The sequence below is a fragment of the Strix uralensis genome, chromosome 1 (assembly GCF_047716275.1).
Source record: "Strix uralensis isolate ZFMK-TIS-50842 chromosome 1, bStrUra1, whole genome shotgun sequence".
NCBI lineage: Eukaryota > Metazoa > Chordata > Aves > Strigiformes > Strigidae > Strix > Strix uralensis.
In genome coordinates, this window is record NC_133972.1 from 45,697,030 (window position 1) to 45,717,034 (window position 20,005).

The window sequence follows — 20,005 nt, forward strand, 5'->3', positions numbered from 1 at the left end:
CTTGTTGGAGGAAGCTAATTAAATTACTGTAACAATGAACAGAACAGTTTAGTGCCTGTTAACGTAACAGAGACAGCCTGGGATTCCCTGGTAACAATGAAGACTGGCTATTAAGTGGTACTAAGTAACACTAATTAACAGGATCTCCCTCAAAAATTAGTCCCCAACTCTCTTTAGCACCACTATTTGCAATGTCAAAGCATTACTTTGTCATTACTTTGTAATGACAAAGCGAAACAAGTGCACAATAGGGCTGTAGCAATGATGACAAAATTGTCTATTTTAGACTTTGTTTGCAAAGCTTAATGAATGTGGTACCTTATATTTACAAATCAAAACATTCAACTTACGATACAGTCCCAGCTAACCTGGCACAGGACTGAGCATATCCTAAAAATATCTGTCATCAGTCTTAAGAATCTGCTACAATAAGTCTAAGATGTAATGAGACAGAACAGAGTTAGTTTAAGTAATAAATGTTTAATCAAAGAATTTTACATATTATTAACAGCATTCATTTGGCCAAACATCTACATGGTTGTAGTATCCTACTTGTATATAAAGTGGGAATGTATCAAGTATAGACTATGAAAGTGCAAATAACAATTCAAGGTTAGAGTAATTTTTTACATTATAAAATTAACAGGTTTACAAAATAGTCTTGCCAAACTTTATTTTTGAGTTGTAAAGTCAATGACTATGGTGTTAAAATAAGTACCAAGAAAATACAAATTTAATAGGCTAATTTCATGCTCATAAGAGTAACACGGAAACAATGGATATACTGCACAACCTAACCAAATTACAAAAAACCAGAACCCACAAACTTCACTATCTTCACAGAGAGCACTCTTACATATCTTACTGTAACTTTGCAAGACATCTCAATGCAATACACAATCTTTTTGTGAGAATCTTTCTATTCAGAAATTACAATTCAAGGAAGCTATGTGAGTTAAACAACTTTCAGACCAATTAATGATGACAGTTCATGAAGAACTGTTTCAGTTGAAGGATTTTATACCATGGAACAATTTAAAATAGGTATTTTTCAAAGATGTCCAAAGGTTCATGATTATGTCAGGAGTAGGGTGGCTAGAGGACAAGTTGGAAAAATATTTGAGACTATTCTATTTCATTCTTTCTAAAGATGCTTGCAAAATGAACAAGGTTTTTATGGGGTAAGGGTAAAATACTCTTATTTCATTTTTTACTAATATGAACCTTGTGACTGCAAGGTTCAAAAGCTGAATTTGCATGAATTAGTTACCAAAACACTCACTTGAACTCACGGTAATCAATACATAAACTTTGCTATCATGACACTTGCCTATACACACTCAGTAGTAATAAACTTTTATATCGTATCAACAAATCTCCGGTAACAGTTAAGCAAAACTTAAAATGGAGTGTATGTAATTTGCTCGTGTTATGACAAGTTTTGATTATATGTAATTAAAACAGCCATTTGAACAACTTACTCTAGTTGTAATTACATACTGTACCATTGTATCTCACTAACTGTAGATTGATGCTTTTAAGCAAATCTAAAACCAGTATTTTTTTTTCACGGTACAACAACTAGGAAAAGGGGTTTTTGTGGTTTTGTTTTTTTATTTTTTTTTTTTTTACACTAAACAGTAATCACACAGCAAATGAATATTGTGCAATTGAACAAATACCTAGCAGTGTTTTGTTTATGCAAAAACACTGACTGAACATTTAATTATTTACTGTAAAGGCAAGGCCATGGGTGGTTTTATGGAGGTCTTTGCAATTAATAGCATAGTTACTCCAGAACAGACACTGAATTTGAATTACTTGTTTAACTGTGGCAACTATCCAGTTGGGTTAGGCAAAGGCACCATAACATGTTGAGCAGAATGTGTTATCTGAACTTTAATTGTGGGACTGGCTAATATATGAAAATTCTGTATTCCTACATTTTTATAAAATGTTATCATTAAAAGTAATTGCACTATTAGTGCATAGAATGCTTTGTAGAATTATGAAAACAAAGAACTATGATTGCACTTCCATTAAAGTGTCTCTTAAAATACAGCATAGCTGTTGCTAACTCACTGTATTTTAATATTTAAAATAACTGTTTAACAGCAGCATTAGGTTTTATTAACTTAAGATACAGGCTACATTTAATTAAATGCAGTCACCATGGCAACACATGCCAGTTAAATTTAGAGAAGCAATGCTACCCAGTGGTTTCTTTCACTGCTAAGAATTGCGGGATTAGTTTGATAGAGTAACACTGCACTGTTTTGTTAGGCTACCGCCAGCTACCTATTCACAGTTTGGCACATTTGGACTGTAAATAGACATGAAAAAATCTTTGATTTTAATGGGAAAGAATATCCCCTAGAACTTGTTCCTGGAGCAGTACTAAAGAGAAGCATTAAATACCTCCGTTCACACTGCTAACAAAAATGAAAAATGAGTAAGGAAAAGTTACAGAAAACAAAAACAAAATGCAAATGAATTGCTAAATGTTATTTTGGTGAAAGAATGAGTTCTAAAAAATGAAATAAACTATTTCTTAGGAAAACCAACCAAAATAATCAGTGTAAGCCTTTAATCTGTACTTTCAAGTTAAGGATCATCAACCTAAGGCTAAACAGATGCTGCATTGTATTAGGAATGTGGAATACAACCTACTTATTCCTTTTTCTTGAGAGCAAAAAGGCAAGTACTACCTAATTAAATGCAAAGGATATTCCTTGAAAGGTTCACATTATTATAAAGAACTACAATTCAAGAGAACTCCTAAATATCCGTTGTTACGTCAGTGGTTACAACTGAGCTGTAATTATGTGGATCAAAGCCTCCATAATGCTTACTCCACATACTGTACCATCTGTCACCGCCATTCATTTACTCCAGACTTAGTTTTCATTCATACCAGATGCACATGTTCAATCCATTCACTTGAGGTTTGAGGAGTCTGACTTGAAGTATCTCCTGAAGCATCCAGGGTGCTCGTCACCTCCCTGTTATTATCACCACTTTGTGATACCGTTTCACCTGGAATAATGTTTTCTTCAGAAGTACCTTCCTCTGTTTGGGTTCCTCTGCCTTCGTTTTTGAGTGCATCCTCAAATAGCGCATGCTCTTCCTGAGGCTCCAGCCCTCTGTCTATAAGATTTGGTTGCCCTGCTGACCCATCTTCAGTACTGGGTTGCCGTGAGTCCTCATCTGTTTCTGTACTTGTTGAGGGGATCAGAGCAATACTCTGTGGGTTCATGTCATGAAACCAAGCCATAATATTTCCAAGTAGATTTTCATTGGTATTGGGATCTTGACTGCTGGAATCGGCATCACTAGATGTTGAGTATAATCCACTTCTTGTATCGCTGCAAGTGTGTGAATGAAGACGATCAGCTGAAAAGGGATCATTGCCTGCACCTAGTCTCATCAGGCTGTCACCAAGTTCTAACAGCTCAGAGCTGCTCAAAGCGCCTCTTGGATTATCTATACTTATGGGAGCAGAGTCCAATCTTGTAGGCAAAGAGGTACCTATTGCTCCTAAAGATGCCTCGTTATTTAGAAAGTCTCTAGTTTCTTCATCTATGGCCAAGCCAGATTCTTGTAATGATAACTGAATAGCTAGCAGGATGTTCGGGTCATCTTCATCCAAAGAACTCAGAGCCTGTCGAAACACATAAGGTTGCTTTCAGAATAAAACTTTCACCTTGTTACATATTTTGGATTAAAAGTAATTTGGACTCAAATCTGAAATTCATTCATTATTCCTACAGGTCAGAAGCAATTTTTACTGACACAGTTGACAACAGAATTTAAAAGGTGACTACTGATCCAGTAGTGATTGTTTAGCATGTCTTACCGGTGTGAACGTATAATTTGTTGTCCTAGATGCTTCCTTTCTCATCAAAAAATTAAGAAAATTTGCAGAGAGACAAAATGACACAGAGAAGCAGAGCAGAGGAAGGCAAGCAAAGCAGAGAGAATGGAAAAGAGATTAGGGGAGATACCTGAAGAGAATCCTGGTTTTCAGAGCGACTGACAGGGGTATAGTCATGAAGCGAAGAGCTGTGCAGAATACCCATAGAAGCTGAACTCACCATGGAGGTGCCATGTCTTCTACTACTGCCACCTTCCTGAGTGTCTGTTTGGGCAATTGAAACAAAAACGGTTGAAGAAGCAGTGAGAAAGCCTTTTCCACTGTTATTTACTGACAGAATTCCTTCCTTCCTTTTGGATTCCAGCTGTGTAATTTTACTCCTTTATTCACTCTGAACTAAATAATCCAAAACACTCCTTCCACACCAACTCTCTTACACAGTGGCCAAACACCAGTCCCACTGTTTTAGGAGTGACTGCCTCATTCATTTGGGCCTTCCTGCTCTCAATGCCCTTCTTCTCTTTGAAAGTATGGGGTATGCCATCAGGAGCATGACCCTGTTGACAGGAGGGGCAAAGTGCTTCAAAGGCACGTACATGATTTATGGAAAGTCCTGAAAAATACTGCACATGGACGCTACAGGATGCATTTACAGGTGGATTACAACCAAAGTTTGCCTATTTCTCTGTTCTTTCAAACAACAACTCAGCTGTAATGTTAACATTACAGTAATTTTTACCCATTGCAGCACAATTAAGAGTTGTTAGTGTATACCTCAGCAATCACTGACATTGCTGTTTTATTAAAATAGAAGTAAAATGCTGTTTCCAAAAAAATTGCTTTGTAATAAAAATAATGTAACTCTTTTGACTTTTGAAAATGGAATTTTCCACTTCAAAACTCAAAATGAAATAAGGTGAGAAAAACTAATTGTCTCTTGCATGCTTTAACAGTATGAACTGTTCATCACTACAATATTCAAGTGTTCAGTCAAAGTCTAGCCCTCAAACTAACAAGATGGTTTTGCATTTTACTTGTAACAGGGAAGGACCAAAGCTCACCAAAATGCTTTTTACTACTTATAAAGAATGCATTTTTTAATTTCTCCTCAGTAAAGGATTTCTCCTTCTGTTTTTAAAGGACAAGCTATGTACAGGACTTAAGTTCACGAGACACAGCGATGAGAGTTTGTGCAGCATGGCTTAGACACCAAGCACACAAGTGGCAGCTCTGAAGAAACAGCGTCACAGTATGATTTGGATTCGAGCTATTTTTGTAACTTTGCTAAAGCTCCTGGCAGAATGGAGACAGCCCAGACAGACAAGTCACAGTGACCTTAAGGGACTGCGCTACAGCCGTAGCACTGCTTAGAGGAGCAGCATGCTGGAAGTCATAGCCCATGCCAGTTTGCTTCCCAGCTGTCTTTGCCAATACAGGAGTTTCTGAGCAGGGTTTTGGAATACAACCTTATGACCTCTTCCAGCAGGCCTGTAGCAGGGGAACCCTCTTCTACACTCTTTATGCTCAACTGGTCCTTTTAATTTGCATAAAAGAGCTGGTATATAGATAAGACTGTCATATAAAGTATGTGCCCTTCAAAATTTCTTCAGCAAAGCAAACCTGCTCTAAATAGGCTGAGGAGTTGTTAGTGGAAAGACCAATGCGTTTCTCTTTAAAAAGAGGAGCAGCCACAATGAAGTCAGTAATACTTCTAAGATCACATACAAAAATGCAAAAATAAGCATTTGCATTGTATCCTGAAACATACAGCAATGTATCTGAAACTTCTTCAAAGTGTATCCACAGAAGAACAAACGCTGTGGTCACTACGAGCAATTTTTGAAGTAGGAAGAGGAAAAAAAAACAACCCCAGGCAGGAACGTACCTAATGTACTCTCACTGGGGTCATCAGGATCCGGAGTATTACTCAGCAGACTGTGCATGTCTCCACGTCGACGCTGTCTGTGCCTCCTCCGATACTGAAATTCAGCATATTCCTGCATAAACCAAAGGTTACAAAATACAGGGCAGCATGCAGTAATATTTTTCTGACGTAATGAACACCACATTTTTATAAAAAATGTGTGATTTTATATGTTTATTATAAAATCACCTGTTTTCAGAAAAATAAATTTCAAGTTATATCATGCAATGCTTAACATAAATAATAAAAAAAAAATTACAAGGTAATCCTAAATCTATAAAATAATGAATTAGCAAAGAAAAATACTTGACGTATTACTGACATTTTAATACTTGCAATCTCCCTTTTTAAAGAATTCCAAGTACACATTTTTTTTAAAAGCTTCGATGCCAAACTTTCTATACACACACATTGACATACTTTTTAATAAATATATACCTAGTGATTTTAGAACATAAAAACAATTAATCTGAATTAGACCAACAGATTATCTCAGAGAACCTGTTGCCAGCAATGGCCAGTACAAAATAACCTTTGGAAGGCTACAGAAAGCTGGCAGACATACACCAGGACTTGTTACACTTTTCTCAGCCTCCAGAAAACTATGGCTCAGGAACTTCTTAAACCACAGCTGATACTCTTCTACTGAACAGTCTTTGATGGATTTTTATTCCATGAATGACACATCTCCTCTATTTTTGCCTAACTTGAGCTACTAACAAGCCATACCATATGGATTTGAACTCCCGCAGCCTGTAATTTCTCATGTGGTGTGTATTTATCAAAGACAGTTTATGTAACATTTATGGGAAAGACTCACTTTTGGCCACATCAAGCTAACATCCCAAGGGTTAATTATCTTAGTACTTGGAAATGTTTTGATTGCCATACCTTTCCTAATATTAAGAGACTAAGTTTATGCTTGAAGGCAAATTTCCAGATATGCTTTCTGGTTAGTACAGCTGACACTGAATCTGACTGTGTAGGTAAGATCTCTTGTAAGATCTTGTTAATCTCAGTTTTTCATTTACACAAGGCAATAAAAATACACACACAGAATATTGCTATTTTCTTCCCTAAACCCTGGCTTGGGAAATCTGCAATCCAAAGGCTTCATTTGGCCAAATGACTTGGGAAAGATAATGTTACCATTACCTTTCCTTTCTTACATTAACTCTTCATCCTAGAATATCTCAACATCTAAAGTATCTAAAATTCAAATCCAGAAGTGTCATTTCTCTTACACAATGACCTTATTAATTTTGATAGTATTATGATGGTATGTTGCCTTTCCATTAAGTGTTTCAGACCAAGTTCTTACGCATAATAACATATGAAGCCAAAAAAGAATAGTCACAAAATGATCAGTGTGGGCAAATTTTTATCTGTGTAAGGCCCATGAAAACTGTAAAGACATAAAAATAGCTGTACTGGACCAGCCCATTTAACCCAATATTCTGTCTTCAACAGTGGTTAGTAGTAGATGCTTGTTAGCCTACGGAACAGCATAAAAACTAGGGCAAACATGAAGTGATTCTTCTCTAAAATATTCTTCCAGCTCCTAGGGAGCTCAGGGATTGCCTGTGGAAGGCATAATCTCAAACAACAGAAAATCAAATCTTGGTACAAAACAACATAACTGATTTTAAAAATATATAATTATATAACTGTGAATTGGATAAGGAATAATGAGAAGTGATCACTGAACACTAAGGTTTATTAGTTATATCAGATCTTAACTCTTACCTGTTCGCAATAAAATAATTTTTTTTACCAACAGCCGTTTAAGTTTTGGTTGCTTTTTAAGCTTTAGAAAGATATCTTGATTACTACTGATAAAATCTTATTTCTGATTACTTGGAACACTTTTATACATGTGAACAAAAGGAGTTTTAATTTTATTGGGTAGGAACATTATGGTTTCACACAATGGTCTGCAACAAGCAGAGTTCCTTGCTAAAACCAGTAAGATTTTGTTTTCTGTAATAATCTGGTATACACAGATACTCTATTACTTGTCAGTAAAAGTACAGCTCTATGTAAAAAATTTTGTAGTGAAATTCACTAAAATAAACAAAGATGACCATTATTAATTCTATAAAATTCTTTTAGCATAGGTGGTTGCAAGTATCCTTGATAGCTATGTAGCAAAGAAACCAACTTGCATCATACGGTGCCACATTTAGGCAAATCACAAAAACTCATAAGCAATCATCTAAGCACAACTGCAATGGCACCTACTGCTAAACAGCTTATCAACATATTTCTTACCAACTTTTTCTCATAACCAGTTCCACTGATGACACAGTAACAGCACAGTGATTTGACATTATCAAATGTGGATTTATTTCAAAAGAAAGTACTAGAGGAACTAGGCAGGAGAAACAAGTTGATCTTTTGTAGAAAAGCAAGCTATTTTCTCACCAGCGTGATGCTCACCAACAACAATAGCAAAGGAAATATATAGAAAAAGTACGTGGAGTTTTCCAGGATGCTTTAAAATGACTAGCTAGAAAGAAAACAGCAGCAAGGAAATGTTGAAATGAAGTTTCCTTCCTAACTGAATGCTTTAATCTAATGTTCTCAAAATATTAAATAAAAATTAAGATGGTAAAAGAAAGCTTTATAGGAAGCTTCTCATATCTTAGTGCAGAGTCTTGAAAGCAATTTACTCTTTCTCATATACAGATAATGGAATATTCACTTTAAAAATTATAATTTTGATTCTTGCTTAAGTAGCAAAAGTTCACCTCATTTGAGTATGCAATTTCCATCCTGCTTCAATACATAAAAAGAAACATTTCAAATAGTTAATACTATTTAGGTGTATGCTTGTATGTTTTTGTTGGATTGTTACAGAAGGATGGAAATTTCTTAGACTTTTTGTCAAATTCTGATGAACTGATGTTGCAGTTCAAAGTAATTTACACAATTTCACATACTTATTACTTGAAGGTTCCCCAGCACACAGACACCAGTTTATAGGCAGTTTTAAAACTGGTTATGTACTCAGAAAACGATGAATACAACACAGATTGTCTAATGCCACCTTAAATAACTATAGCCATGTTAGAAGCATTGTTTAGAGTCACTGCACAATTAGCTATGCATATATTTCCTTCTATTGTGAAATACATATAATGGTAAGCTTAAACCAACTTGAAATGCTTTGAATCAAAATATGGAAGCTCTTCATGCAGATTGCGATCATACCTGCGTTTCTAGAATACATAGAACTAACTTAAAAGAAGAAAATTAAATAGTTTACCTCAGGGGATGCAAATCCTAAATATTCCCAATCCCATGTTCCACCAGCAAAGCTGTAAAATGAAGAGATAAAGTTTAGAAGTAGAAGAAAGTATGCACAACCTCCAGAGCTTCAAAACCTATCAACATCTAAAAACTAGTGCAACTGTAACTCTCGAAACTTAACAAGTCTTCTGCTTTAATTCTCACCTCAAAATTCATTTAGAAAGCCATACACAATTAAATTGTTCACTATTGGAGAACTGTTTGATATTTTTAGGAAATACTTTTAGATTTCTGGACAGTACCAAGTATTTAGTGACAATCTTGAAGGAAAAAAGTGAAGTGGAAGCCATGACATCTAATCATTAATATATTACAAATGGGGAAGCAGTTTAGGTTGCGATATACAGAGCAGTGATTCTCAAACACATTTTTCCTCAGTGAAAAGCTGTGATTCCACAAGGATTAAATGTCCAAGAAAATGTCACTATCTGGTGATTTACAACCACCACGTTATCAGCTCCACTTCACCTCACTGTCAAAGAATGACAGTGGATTCACCCACTTTGGCAGCTATCAATGAACTTTTTTGACTTGCACAGTATTTTGTTTGGATTACCTGCGCCTGGGTGCTTCTGGTGAGTCTGCAGGAGCAACACCACGGGCCACAGAGGCCAGGAACTCTTGCCGCTTCTGCTGCACAAGACAAGCTGCACGGATGATTTTATGGCGAGGAGTCCGAAGGTAAGGCCTGTTCACTTTCTGTGCAAGGTCTTCAGTGACCATTTCTAGGTCTGTCTGCAATAGTTAATAAATACAGAATAAAATAATTTTACAGTGAAATGAAAATCAGGCAGAGCTTTACACCATAAATACTGAGCAGAATGATATCCATTTTCCTGGAAAAACCATTTGAAATACCAAAATACCCCAGAATGTCTGCCCTTCTAGCCTACCTTTTTACCAAACTACATGCTGTCCTCCAGCCTGGAGCAGGGATTCCCTGCACTCATGCATACTGAACATCTTCGGGGGCCCTAAAGGGGCCACCACCACCCAGGTACTCCCCAGATTTTGTCCCCACCCACTTGTCAAGACATGTTAATAGAGAAAGACAGGAAAGAGGAGCTAGAGAAGGAAATGAAGACTGAAGGTAAAATATTATTTTCAAAAAAGGTTAACAGTAAGTGTCTTTTTTTCCCCTTCCACCTGTCCTTATCCCTTTCATTCTGCAGCAAAGTGTTGTTTTACATTCATTCTAAAATTGAACTAAAAGCTACTGTGTCACAGAGTAATAAAACTGCATTAATTTTCCAACTTGGTTACAAATACAAAAGAGATGTATCAGTTTTACACTACAAAACCAGCAAAAAGACACTGATAACTAATATTACAAAAAAGGAGTAACATTAGAAAAGCAAAATATATGCATGTATTACCTGCATGAGTTCAAATATTTCTTTCTTTGTGCTTTTAGGCTCCAGAAAGAATCCATATGGATAAGAACACTTAAGAATGCGTCGGGTTTTCAGAAGCTCTTGTACTGCATCTTCAATGAATGTGGTATCAGGACAGCCTCCCTCAGCTGTAAGATGAAACAAACATTGTGAAAATATTTTCCTGCTGAGATCAGCACTTTTACTTGAGTTTTCCTCCAAAATAATAACATCTATGTGCATGTCAGTTAAATATTTTGCAAGTAAACAGCAGCAAGTTCTCAATGACTACACAGTGCTCTTAGTAAAAGAAGTAAGCACAGAATATTAGCTTCTCCCTTGCTACTTTCTCCTTTGGAACAGATAAGATTTACTGTACGTTTAGCTTTCACCCACAGCATATGAATTCTAGTACTGGAGGGATCACATCACACAGCAGACTGATGTGAGCTCTATCAAAAAAAAAAAAAGGTTTGGCCATAGCAGAGTTGCTTTGATTTCAAACAAAATTCATAGATTACAGCAAATACTTACTTCCACTGAGAGCTCTACTCAACTGCTCCATCTTTTCTTTGGCTGTTTTTAGAAGGCGCTGTTCTAACTAGAAAAAGAAAATAAATAAAATACAATAAGATAATTATTTTTGGACAAATAAAATAGAAACACAAATCAGTAAAAATGGCTTGACCCACACCTGATAGCTAAGTTCATGGTTCTTAAATCTTGTGTAATAGTGCATAAACCTATCAAGCTCTTGAAATCTTCTATGCTTCTTTTCAGCCTGAAAAATAATGAGGAAACAAAAGAAACCATAATAAATTTTATCATTTAATTTGGCAATCACCATGAGATATAATTACATAACTGACTGTGTCTATTCCCACTATTCATGAAGCATTGTACACAATGCTGATGAGTGCCATGTAAGTAGACAAATGTAATTTTTGACATTCACAACTCTTCAAATACTGTAACCAGAGTTGATACACTCTGTTGAGCATGCTATTTAAGCAGACTTTCCAAATGCCAAAATTAAGGCATATCTTCTGTATGCACAGCAAGTTAATTACAGTACCAGCATGCCCATTTCACAAAAGGAAACCATGGCACAGAGAAGGAAAATGACTTAAGTCAACCACTGGTTGTTACCAAAGCCAAAAGCAGAACCAAATTTTATGTTTCTATCCACAAATAAGCAGTGTTTTCTTTCTGTCTCTTTGACATATTTAAGGTTGTATTTTTCCATTTAGAACTCGAGTTGGGAAGAATTTTGAAAATTGCAGCCTTAGTGTTATTTTTCAACCACACACATTCATTTGTTACCTCTACTGTCATCTCCTTGGACTGTTCCTCTACATGTTGAATAACCTCATAGCGAGTGCATCTGTAATAGCCTCCAGTGGAAGAGCTGTGCTTCTTCCATTCCTCTAAGCATATCCAGCAAAAGTCGTATTTGCACTTTAGGAAGAAAAGAAACAAAGGGATAGAAAAAAAGAAGCTGATACATTGCAGATTTGCAGTTATGCATCATTATTCCTCCACGAACAACTGAATTAACATTATTCTGAGTGTGTTTATGGTCAGAAAAATTTCTGAGGAGGCTCCTTCCTATTTTACTTACTACAGAAGATCTGGGTCATCAAACCATGTCAGTCATACATGATTTTTGTTTCTTGGATCACAAGATTGTGTTGCATCTACAAGTTTTAAGTGGATGATAAATACAGCTGATCAGGCCTGGGTTTTTGTTTTTGTTTTAAAAAGAGACAGTCCCATTTTTAAAGTGACACAGAAACTACTCCTGAGAAAGGGCAATTTTTCCCAATATCAATTAAAAAATGTGATTACTGCTATTTTTGTCATGTGGTGTTCCTGATTAAAAATATGAGTAACAGCTACTAAAGTAAGAGAGAAGAAACCAGAACATGAACTCTGAAGAGTGATTACTTCAAGGTAAGCTTTTTCTGCATCAACTGAGTAGAGAGCTTTCAAAATAGGTAACACCTTACAGGGAGATCTGACTTATCCAGGCTTCTCTGTATGACAGAAGATCAAATGGTATTAAATATTCTCAGCTCAGCACTGAGTTCTCAGCTAGTTTATTCCAAAATAATTGGAAGCTTTTTATGGATGGACAAGCAAAAGACTACGACCAGGTGAATCTGTTTATTTTATCTGTTCTACAGATAAGCAAACCAAAATCCTGAAAAAAATGAAGGAAAAATTTACATTAATTAATATGAAGGCATTAATACTATTATTGGGATTTGATAAATTAAATTGCATTTCTTCTCTCTTTGATAAGATTAACCTTTTCAGGAATACCTAGTCCATACCAGATGTGTTTATCAGTAGTTGTTTTATACAATCAATTAGATATATTACAGGAAGAAATGAAATCTAATTCTTGCATTGTACTTTTGCTAATTTTGTCTCACCAGTGGTGCTGATTTTCTTCTAAAAAGCAATGCAGACTAGGGTATTTCTTCTTGTTATTGTACTGAACCTTCTTTGTTCTTAAACATTTTTTGAAGCTGTTTGCTTATACAAAATGGTAAGATGAGTGCTGAGAATAAAGTATGAAAATAATTGTGTATAAAAGTGTTAAGTGTGTATCACTGCATCATTGGCCTATCATTCAAAACCACTCATATTAATTATAAGAAAAAAATCATTACAAAATATTCAAAACCCAGTATGAAACAAGTTGTTTCACAAGCAACAGAACTAATAAAAATTTATGTGCATATGCTCCTATTATAATAATCTCACCTCTCCCAAATTATCTCCCTCCATGATCACTTCATCATATAGATCTCATAATCCCTCACATCTCCAAAAGCCTCCTCAAAAAAGATTGACCCAGTGTTCCCAGACTGTCCTCCAACACCTCAGTCTCATTAAACATTTGAAACCACATCATCTGTTTCTACACATCTCCCAAACCCCTGAGCTCTGTTTTACATGCCTGTATGACCACCTAGCCATGCAGCAATACTGCCTAGGCTTAACAAATCACATCTGCTGCCTGGCCACCGTCTGAGCCAAGCAGAAGAGGTAACTGCTGAGTAGGTATTTCAGCCTCTCTCTTGGTGGCAGTACAAATCAAGTCTCTGCACCATACAGCTACCAAGTTCCATGAAACTTGCCGTAATTTAATATCCATGAACCCCCTCCTGTTCCTTCATATCTGGTTCCAAGTACCCAGAAGGTTAAAAACCTACTACAAGTAGGGGAGTGAGAAAGCAGGACTGCCTAAGCTTTGTCTCCTTAGAAATTGGGATCATAAAACAGTAATATGCCTAAGTACAGAAATGTGATTTTATGAGTAAAGTTTGTCCTCCTCTACACCAAGGCACACACTAGCTGCTAAGAGGCAGTTGTAGCTCATCATGTAGTAAGCATGAGCAGACCTTACTGCAGCAAAGGCAGCAGCTCTGTCACAGAATCACAGAATCATCTAGGTTGGAAAGGACCTTGAAGATCATCTAGTCCAACCATTAACCTAGCACTGACAGATCCCAACTACACCATATCCCTAAGCGCTATGTTGCCCCTACTCTTAAACACCTCCAGGGATGGGGACTCCACCACCTCCCTGGGCAGCCCATTCCAATGCCTAACAACCTGTTCTGTAAAGAAATGCTTCCTAATATCTAGTCTAAACCTTCCCTGGCGCAACTTGAGGCCATTACCTCTTGTCCTATCACTTATTACTTGGTTAAAGAGGCTCATCCCCAGCTTTCTGCAACCTCCCTTCAGGTAGTTGTAGAGGGCGATGAGGTCTTGGACCCTTACTTCAGCAGAGGAAGAGGCAAGCGAGGTGACAACTATACTTTGTGTCTAAGTCCTGCAATGAGCTTGAGGATACCCTTCCTCTCCTTCCTCACTAGGCTGAGGGGAGACAGCTTCTATTTGCAGAGATTTCTCCACCACAAAAGGAATCTGACTGTTTTAACAACAGTTTAAGCTGTTTATAAGGTACAGCATCAAAGAAGAAAAGAGAACTGTGGTTGTCGCCTGGTGCCTCAGAAAGGTACTGAATTAAATTATCTACATGCAACAGTGGTTAATGGCCAAAATCTTCTCCAGCCTGAAGCAATACTTCTATTCAATTGAGATGAGGTCAGTGGCAAAAGTTGCAACAAACATACCTTTTACAGTTTTCAGCACTATGGAATTTATGAGCTCTTTTAAAAATCATTTAAGGAAAAAAAATCCCCAAACAGCAAACTTGGCATAAACCAAAGTGGAGGAGAATCTGTTCTCTGCTGCCACAGACAAAACCAAAGAAATGACACCAAAAAAAGCCCCAACCTTCAATTCTTATCACAGAAAGAGAGAGAATATGTGATGATAATATAAAGAAAATGGGATCTGCATAGCAATGGAGACTAACACATTTCCAGAAGAATAAAGAGAATTATTTCCTAAATCTCTTAGCTTTTTATTGGAGGCCAACTATGTCAAGAGTGTGCTACTTTCTTATTTTTAATGATGCTCCTCAAAGAGGTATTAGCTGAAGTTATACAAGATATTTCTGACATAAACTAACAGTATTCTAAATATGCTGCTCTTAACAATTTGAGAGAAAAAGCATTCTCAAATGATACTGAACTCATAGCAAAAATATTTTTTCTATTTTGGTAGCATAGTGCAAACTCATGACTAATTTTTTGGCTGCTGTCACCAATAAGTTTCTTTTGGAATTGCTCTTTGCTGTCTTTCCTTCCTACTGATTAATTCCTGTTTACAGTTTTCCATTTAAACTTCTGTTTTGTTGCTACGTTAGAGAAATAATGCAAAAGAAAAATGTAGTAAGGCAAAAACCTTCATTAGAGCTTACCGTTCCTTAAAATGTTTCATCTTCTGCCAACTAAAAATGTTCTTTCTCTTCTGCAACATTAATGATGATTAAACTATCAATTATTTATGTTTCCTTAAGTTTCATACTGTATTGCCAGTAATTCTTAGGTGTTTATGAAATTTCAATCATTACAATGTTCACCAGCCAGCCAAACAGATTTCACTAAGTATTAAACATTTTCTAAATACATGTAATCGGCCATTTGCAAATTATCTAACTCTTGCAACAGGTTCCATTAGATCTCAGGCATGACATTTCAGCAGTTTTGGACATCTGTGATCCTAAAACATATACATGACATACACAACCTGAATTATGGTTTCACAACAAATTATACAAAGGGTCTTTCTTACCTTTGCGCATTGCATGTGGTTGCAGCCCTCATTCTTCTGAATTGGAGATTTGCAGTTGGCGCATGGTTTGGAGTTCGTCAGTAACCACAGGCAGTTGGCAGCATCTTCATATGCCTCGCTGACTCCCACAACTTTTTGAAGGTGACAGGAGGATATGGAGCATGCAAAAACAGAGAAGTTGAAATTGTACTTGTGTAATCTTTTGTGAAAATCAGATTAGGAAAGGTACATGTTTACCTGTTTCTTGGCAGAATATCATAATTCTTCACTATATATATTCTCACATATACAAAGATATACATTTTCTAATTTATACATATTATATATAATATTGTTACACATGTCTATGTATTTCCATATGTTTCTATACTAATTTATATATTATATATGACACTTATAATATATAAATGAGCAAATACATATATGAGAAAAATCAGCATAGTTTGATGAAGAGTGGTGTATTTTGCCTCTTTAGAAAATTTTCTATGCTTTCCAGAATATTTATAACATATTGTGGAAAGGCTCCGAACTGTGGTAACCAAGTTAAGTTAGTATTTATTCAAATTACTGTTAATCTTTATTTTTTTTGTTAATGTTGATGAAGAAAACGTCTGTCCTGTGTAAACCTAATCTTTATTAGTTTTTTCAGTAAATGTTATTTATCATTAATCCATTCCCTTGCAATTCACCCTGAACCTTACTGTTATTATCACCTGTTGGCTTGAAGTAGTTTTAAAGCACGCAAACAACCACACAGAACACAACTCAAACAGAAGTGCAGACTGGGCTAAAAGATTTAAAATTGCCCAGGACAAATAAAGTTATATTGAGGAATAAATCAATTAAATAATGAAACAAAGCTGTAAAAGGAAGGAAAAAGAGTTCTGTGTGCCCTGACTGAACCACATGTGGATTTATGTGGAGGAATGGTTTACAAAGAACAGTCGACTATAGTGCTCCCTAATATGCAGTTAAAGTGTGAAGCAGTCCCTCATTCAGAGGTTTGATTTTCTTCCCCTTTTACCCTATTTTCTAACCAATTTAGAGCTTTTACTTAATGCAACTAAAAAATCCCTCTAAAACCAAAATATAACAACAATGGCAAAAATAAATTAATCCCCCCCTGAGCCATGACTCTTACGTTCTTCTGGTTTCATTTCAGATATTTTCTGTAGCCAGTCTTTCCAGGTTTGGCAGTCACAAGGTTCATGTGCTTCACCAAGACATTCCCTGAAAATGAAGGTGTATACACAATTACGTATAATTTAGAGATTTAGAACTAAAGTTAGAATTGGTTCAAGCTAAAAAACATGGAATCTTATCAAGACACAGTTGAACTCTAATTAGGTCAGGAAGATAAAAAACCATCCAAATAACATTATTTTAAAATACTCTTAGACTTAGTTCACAAGCATAGATGACCATTATTAAGATTAATAAAGAATTTAACTGAGACAGGAAAGGAAAAGAGCTTTTTAAAATTACAATCTGAAATAAATCAGCTGGTTTGCAGTCTGTTTGAGTTATGCCCGGGTACTATTTTAATACCACAAAAAGTGCTAGTATAGTTTCTGTGATAAAGGTAACACAGAATAAAGAGATTATCCAAAACTAGGTAGTTTGCTAGAGCCAAAATGCATTTTATGTAGAATTACTTGCATCTATTCACTTGTAATAATTAATCTTTAACTAGATTCAAGCTTTTAATCTAGAACAAGATCCAAGCCCTTCAACAACAGCATTAAGTATTTATGGATGTTTACTCTTTCCACCAGAGTCTCTTAAATGGGGGCTTTAACTTAGTTACATGGACACAGCGGAGAAAGTGAGTCCCTTGAGCTTCTCTTGAAGTTACTAGTAGCTTTAAGGATGGCAAGCACTACTGCATGGTGGCAGATATATGGCTTCCAGATGGTGCTTCGGTGTAGATGTGTCAATATGGACTCTGGATTTGTAATGACTCCCTTTTTTACTGGAATGGCAGCAAATAGCCTCAGACATCTGCCACATCAAACAAAACAGTTCAAAGGCAGTATATTTCAGATGGGCACCAGCTGCATCAGAGCATATGCAAGTTTTCTGCAGATCCAATGGTGAACTGCTCTCTGCAACGCAGATTCAGAAGCTTCAGCTATACTCTTTTGATCACTCTAGTCCACATCTTAAGCAGGAATGCAGGAACAAAGAAAAGGTTACAGCTACAGTTTTCAACTTTTTTTCCCACTAGCTAGTCTGCTATCAAACAAGTTTAAGTCCACCACACAAGGATCTCTGGTTTGGAGATACTTAAGATTTGTAGCTGGGAAAGATTGTACTGGAATGAATAACTAGTCTGTAATAAGGCAATCTTAGCCCTGGTTGAAAAGTGACACCTTTCAATTCTGTGGGACAGCAGTACACTTGAATTACTGACTTCAAGAGAGCCAAGACCTCTCACACAGTATTTGTTCCCAGAAAGGACTGAAACTAGCAAAAATTAACTTTAATAAACTCAGTTTTAAGTTAAAAGCTGATTAGTTAATGTATTACTGGGGGGTGGGGGGGGGAAGGTTGTCTTTCATGTTTTCAAATCTGTAAGTTTGTGGATTTTTAATGAAGTGCAATCATATATGTCTCACGTATCTACATCTATATGATAGCCACAACAGAATGTTAAAGAACAGCTTCTCGTGGAGGAAGTTCTTTTCTCAGCCCACACCAAACCAAGGATTTTTACACTGGGATGTCATTTTACTAGAGTAAGAGCATTGAGTCTATCGCTTATAAAACTTTTTATGAAACAAAGTTGTATTTTTGATAGACTCCCTGACAGCACTGGATGAATCACAGAATCACAGAATCATCTAGGTTGGAAAAGACCTTGAAGATCATCCAGTCCAACCATTAGCCTAACATTGACAGTTCTCAACTACACCATATCCCTAAGCGCTATGTCAACCCGACTCTTAAACACCTCCAGGGATGGGGACTCCACCACCTCCCTGGGCAGCCCATTCCAATGCCTAACAACCTGTTCTGTGAAGAAATGCTTCCTAATATCTAGTCTAAACCTTCCCTAGCGCAACTTGAGGCCATTACCTCTTCTCCTATTGCTTATTACTTGGTTAAAGAGACTCATCCCCAGCTCTCTGCAACCTCCTTTCAGGTAGTTGTAGAGGGCGATGAGGTCTCCCCTCAGCCTCCTCTTCTCCAGACTAAACAACCCCAGTTCCCTCAGCCGCTCCTCGTACGACATGTGCTCCAGACCCTTCACCAGCTTCGTTGCCCTTCTCTGGACACGCTCGAGTAATTCAATGTCCTTTTTGTAGTGAGGGGCCCAAAACTGAACACAGGAATCGAGGTGCGGCCTCAGAAGTGCTGAGTACAGGGACAAGATCACTTCCCTGTCCCTGCTGGCCACGCTATTTCTGATCCAAGCCAGAATGCCATTGGCCTTCTTGGCCACCTGGGCACACTGCTGGCTCATGTTCTAGCGGCTGTCAATCAACACCCCCAGGTCCCTCTCTGACTGGCAGCTCTCCAGCCACTCCTCCCCAAGCCTGTAGCGCTGCTGGGGGTTGTTGTGGCCCAAGTGCAGCACCCGGCATTTGGCCTTATTGAAACTCCTACAGTTGGCCTTAGCCCATCGCTCCAGCCTGTCCAGATCTCTCTGCAGAGCCTCCCTACCCTCGAGCAGATCAACACTCCCACCCAACTTGGTGTCATCTGCAAACTTACTGAGGGTGCACTCGATCCCCTCGTCTAGATCATCAATAAAGATGTTAAACAGAAGTGGCCCCAAAACCGAGCCCTGGGGGACACCACTCGTGACCGGCCGCCAACCGGATTTAACTCCATTCACCACAACTCTTTGGGCCCGGCCATCCAGACAGTTTTTTACCCAACGGAGTGTGTGATCATCCAAGCCACGAGCAGCCAGTTTCTCCAGGAGAATGCTGTGGGAAATGGTGTCAAAGGCCTTACTAAAGTCAAGGTAGACAACATCCACAGCCTTTCCCTCATCCAATAAGCGGGTCGCCCTGTTGTAGAAGGAGATCAGGTTTGTCAGGCAGGACCTGCCTTTCATAAACCCATGCTGACTGGGCCGGATCATCTGGTTGTCCCGCACGTGTTGTATGATGGTACTCAGGATGAGCTGCTCCATCAGCTTCCTGGGCACCAAAGTCAAGCTGACAGGCCTGTAATTTCCCAGATCATCCTTCTGACCCTTCTTATACATGGGCGTCACATTGGCCAGTTTCCAATCTGTCGGGACCTCCCCGGTCAGCCAGGACTGCTGGTAAATGATGGAAAGCGGCTTGG

At 37.3% G+C, this 20,005-nt stretch overlaps 1 protein-coding gene across 5 annotated transcripts in view; it reads right to left on the reverse strand.

Annotated features, from left to right (window-relative positions):
* Positions 1 to 464: 464 nt before the first annotated feature.
* ANKIB1 (ankyrin repeat and IBR domain containing 1) overlaps positions 465 to 20,005 on the reverse strand; it is a 104,289-nt gene continuing 84,748 nt past the window's right edge. For 3 of the 5 annotated variants that reach the window (XM_074864610.1, XM_074864622.1, XM_074864616.1), the window contains exons 10-20: positions 16,845 to 16,933; positions 15,704 to 15,834; positions 11,807 to 11,941; positions 11,178 to 11,264; positions 11,018 to 11,084; positions 10,487 to 10,632; positions 9,667 to 9,845; positions 9,067 to 9,118; positions 5,760 to 5,871; positions 4,005 to 4,138; positions 465 to 3,661 (exon numbers count right to left, since the gene is read on the reverse strand). In XM_074864610.1, coding sequence (XP_074720711.1) covers positions 2,909 to 3,661; positions 4,005 to 4,138; positions 5,760 to 5,871; positions 9,067 to 9,118; positions 9,667 to 9,845; positions 10,487 to 10,632; positions 11,018 to 11,084; positions 11,178 to 11,264; positions 11,807 to 11,941; positions 15,704 to 15,834; positions 16,845 to 16,933 — 1,885 coding nt within the window. In that variant the 3' untranslated portion in view covers positions 465 to 2,908. The remainder of the gene's footprint in view (positions 3,662 to 4,004; positions 4,139 to 5,759; positions 5,872 to 9,066; positions 9,119 to 9,666; positions 9,846 to 10,486; positions 10,633 to 11,017; positions 11,085 to 11,177; positions 11,265 to 11,806; positions 11,942 to 15,703; positions 15,835 to 16,844; positions 16,934 to 20,005) is intronic. The other 2 variants (XM_074864631.1, XM_074864629.1) reach the window with 2 other exon arrangements.